At 39.5% G+C, this 4032-nt stretch overlaps 1 protein-coding gene across 1 annotated transcript; it reads right to left on the bottom strand.

Moving 5' to 3' along the window:
- Positions 1–283: 283 nt before the first annotated feature.
- Positions 284–2323, bottom strand: LOC146579798 (sterile alpha motif domain-containing protein 9-like). The gene has a single exon (XM_085267998.1). The coding sequence runs from the start codon at positions 2321–2323 to the stop codon at positions 284–286; it is 2040 nt and encodes a 679-aa protein (XP_085124124.1).
- Positions 2324–4032: the final 1709 nt, after the last annotated feature.

Raw genomic sequence — 4032 nt, 5'->3', positions numbered from 1 at the left:
TACAGTCACAAATATGTTGCATTAATGAAACCTGAAATTCATCAAATGTAGGAAAATACAGATTCAAACAACATTATAACTGGCGAAACAAAAACTTAAATTAGGTATCAAAACGCTTTTCAGCTAACTGAGAAATAAATTTTTAAAAATTACTGTTATTTTAATATTAATATTTCTTCTTTATCTACACATGCAATCATCTGAGATTTTTCAGGTATGACTCATGCTTTACTTTTACTGTTTTTTACAGTAAACTCAGTAAAGTAATTGTCCATAATAGAGTTCACTGACGGTCACTCTCAGAGTTAAGGACTCCAACTTCAAAGACAACAGGACCCTGAATGGTGAAGCCCAAGTAGAACAGCCTTGTTGGCAGCGTTGCTTCAGGTGGTTGAGCTTCTGTTCTTGCCTTTATTTTCTGGTCTCCTACACAAACACACACTTCCTGTTCTTCAAGCTCCTGTGACTCTGCAGAAGAACGCGGCTCGATCTGGACCGGAAGTAGGATATCTCTGATTTCTGGAATGTGCCACACTTTCCCTCTGAGCCACAGATGATTGATCCGCCTCATCTTCTCCTTTTTATTTTGTTTATCCTTTAACTCAGCATCCACCTTCTCCTCCACTATTGCATCCAGCATGGATCTGTGGATCCATTTGCTCAGTCCGGAGCCTTTTCCCAGAAAAAACAATGGCAACAAGTAACGTCCTCGCAGGTACTTGGCATAGTCGGCTTTCTTAAACGCTTCCTCCATGAATGTGACATACTGTTGCAGGTTGATGTCAAACATGAGGTCAGCAGGAAGCTGTGCAGGTTCCCCAGGTTCTTTGTCTCGTTCCTCATCAGTGTCCTTGTCCTCCCAGGCTGAGTCTGCTGACTTACTGTCCTCTGTGGCCTTTTGTCCGACTTCTTCATCGTTCTTGTTTTGTGGCACCTGAAGCTGATTTTCAGGCCAAAACAACATCAGCACCAAAAGATAAAACTCAGGTCTTCTATTTCCTTCTTCTCTTTCCAAGAATGTGTGAATGATGTTTTTCAGTTCATTCACTGGGCTGAGGTTTAGAGAATCTGGCTTCTTGTTGCTTAAGAGGATGTTGGAGAGGATGTAGCTCTCTGCTAGTTTGATATCTTCAACATTTTTCTCGTATGCAGCCTTCAGACGTTCTTGAATTGATTCTAAATCAGACACAGTTTTTTCAGGTTCCTCAAATCTAGCACGTCTTCCCTTTGACATGAAAAGTCCATGGTTCAGCAGATCAAGGAGGCCTGGAAAGCTGGTGGAGTCTGCTGCTCTTTTGTTTGTGTAGTGCTCATAACAGAGTGCAACATCCTCCCAGAAGTAATGGGGCTCCAGAGAAATCATGCCAGGTTTGGAGTAGGTTAGATACCATTCAAAAAAGTTGAACTCCTCTTCAACTTTTGTTTTTATATCTGGATAAAAAACTAACTTTGCCACTTGAATGAAACCAAAGCGGCCTCTGTTGTTGAAGGTATCAGACCTGCTTTCACCCTCAGCCGCCTCCATTGTCTCTGAGAGCGCTTCATTCTCAGCTTTCTTCTCCACATCTTTAAATGCTTGGAAGGCCTCTCGTGCCTTTTTAAATATACCCTCACCAGCACCAATCAAGCGTTTCTTATAAACTTGTGCCAGAGTGTCAGCCATGTAAGAGTTGTTTGGAGCTCTTTCAATCGCCTTTCTCACCCATTCTTCAGCTTTAGTCGTATCCTTCTTTTGATACAGACGAGAAATAGTTTGAGGAAAAATAGGATTTGTTTCAAATTTTTCTGATGCACATTTCAGTGCAGAGACAGCATGGTAAAACCTCTCTCGTCTCAAAATATCCCTGATCAACTTTGAGAATTTCTCTTGACCATCCTCACTCATTTCTCTCTTTGTTAGCAAATCTTTGACGTATTGGACAATACGTGGTTCACTCTCAGATCCACATAGTAAGTGCATTAATTTTTTCACTGTAGTACTTCTGTTAATCTTCAGATCATGCAGCAGCTCCATGGATCTTTGTGAAATCACTGGGTGATTTATTGTCACATGTTCAGGAACCGGACTGATCAAAAAGGTGAAAGGCTCCATTCGTTCGTTAAAGGGAGGACCTCCATGGATTAGATCAGGTGGTCCAAGGATCTGTTGACACTCATCCATACAGAGGTAAGAATTAGGAAGATATGAGTTCAACAACACCAACAGTGAGAACAGCTGTGTGTTTTGGGACTCTGGGTTTTGTTTCACATAGTCTGAAACGCACAGTTTCCAGTAGTTATTACATAAAATCTCTGCTTCCACGTCATCGCTGATGTCAGCCATCTCAGTTTCTGCTGAATTTAGGTTCATTGCAATGAGTTCAAACTTCAAGAGATTATTCCTTCTGGTGCTGAAATCAGACACCTAGAGAAATGAGGATGAGATGGATGTAAATGATCTTTTAATTTTAAAATATACCAAATAGATAATATTGTAAAATTGTAAAAATTTTGACTTCATTTTTGTACAATGAGAGGAAGTGCAGCCAGGTCACCCATCTTTTCTACAGTCATTGCTTTTGGTCATGAAGACCAACAAAACAATAAACTGCACTCCTCCCAAAACAAAACAAAACAAAGCAGTAACCATATTTGCAGCACAGGTTGCTGTGGCAAAGTTAACAATTGGCTATAATATTTGAATAGGTCAGCATATGTACAGGTAATCCCTTTGAATGAAAACCTTAGTCTCCATTGTGCTTTTGTTCATACAGCCCTGTCTGATTTCAATAAGAGTGGATACGCTTAATATGGTCAGCTCAGGCAGCTCACATGCTAGGGTGTTTTTTACTGCCTAAAGGAAGTGTACTCTCAAAGTAAGAGAAGCTTAAAAGGCCTTTTCACACAGTGGACAAACAAACAGTGTGTACAAAGTCTCATAAACCTGTAAGATAAAGAAGACCAAAGATAAAGAATTATTTTGAACTATGACTCATGGAAGCTACTCTTGTAGAGTCCAAAAGTAAAAATATGGAGCTGCATATGTGTAAATGCTTTAAAAGTTAATGTTAAAGCTTCTCAGTGCTCTTCCACCCATCCTGTTACCGATTATGTTAATGTTTGGGCCAGTGAACTTTTGACCTCTACAGCAGGAAGGAGAACTGATTTATTATTCAAATATATCTTCTGAGCTGCTAAAATATTTGAACTGTCTCTCACTGGTTTACTCTGATTTTGAAAACAAATCTCTACAGACTAAAGTATTAAATCAACAAATAGATTTATGAATGATTACAGTTAGAATTGTTAAATTTCCTAATAGTCAAGTCTGTTAAGCAAAGGGAAAAAATATAGGATATTTGTGTTATTCATGATTGAGTCCTTTAAAAACGAGCAACGGATATTTCAGCTTACTCACGTGTTAAGAGACCCGATAGAGTTGCAGCTGGTGTGTGGTTGACTGGAGAACCTGAGAATGGTATTTAAACAACCTGAGCCACGCCTGCTGCTTACTGCACATTCCATTTTATTTGGTGCTACGTATATGTTTCATTGTGCTGAGTGTAAATTCATCTCTTCTTTGTGATCAAGCATGTTAGTGAGACAGCTTATGCGTGAGTTAAATACCTTCATTCCATACCAGTCATTTCAGCACAAATGAAAATGACAGTTCTGTTTTCCTGTAAATAGTCAGTTTCCTTGCCATATGTTTTTAGGTTTCCAGTTACGATAATAAAATGCAGTATCTGTCATGGTCCTGGGTCGGTGACCCAGCGCTTTTAGTTATCATTTTCTAGTTTATTATGATGATGATTATTATTATTATTGTTTGAGTTCTATGTGTTATATTCGGTCTGCCTTTGAGTCTGTGTCTCTGTCTGTCTATGGTGTCACCCCATCTGTTTGTGAAGCTGTCTGTTTAGATCTGTATCTTGTTTGGTTCCCCGTGTCTGAGTTTCCTGTTTTATTGTGAAGGTCTCTGTCTGATGTGAGTGTGTTCAGTTTTCATTTCCCCTGTCCCGTCAGCTCTGATTTCTCCCAGCTGTGTTGCCC

The sequence above is a fragment of the Mchenga conophoros genome, linkage group LG3 (genome assembly GCF_057382185.1).
Source record: "Mchenga conophoros isolate Kocher_MC1m ecotype Shallow Benthic linkage group LG3, M_conophoros_male_GT1.1, whole genome shotgun sequence".
NCBI classification, from domain to species: Eukaryota; Metazoa; Chordata; class Actinopteri; order Cichliformes; family Cichlidae; genus Mchenga; species Mchenga conophoros.
This window is presented reverse-complemented; position numbering and strand designations above follow the sequence as displayed.

Excerpts from the sequence above, each read along its gene's own strand:
- LOC146579798 (XM_085267998.1), bottom strand. The coding sequence starts at position 2,323 with ATGGCTGACATCAGCGATGACGTGGAAGCAGAGATTTTATGTAATAAC.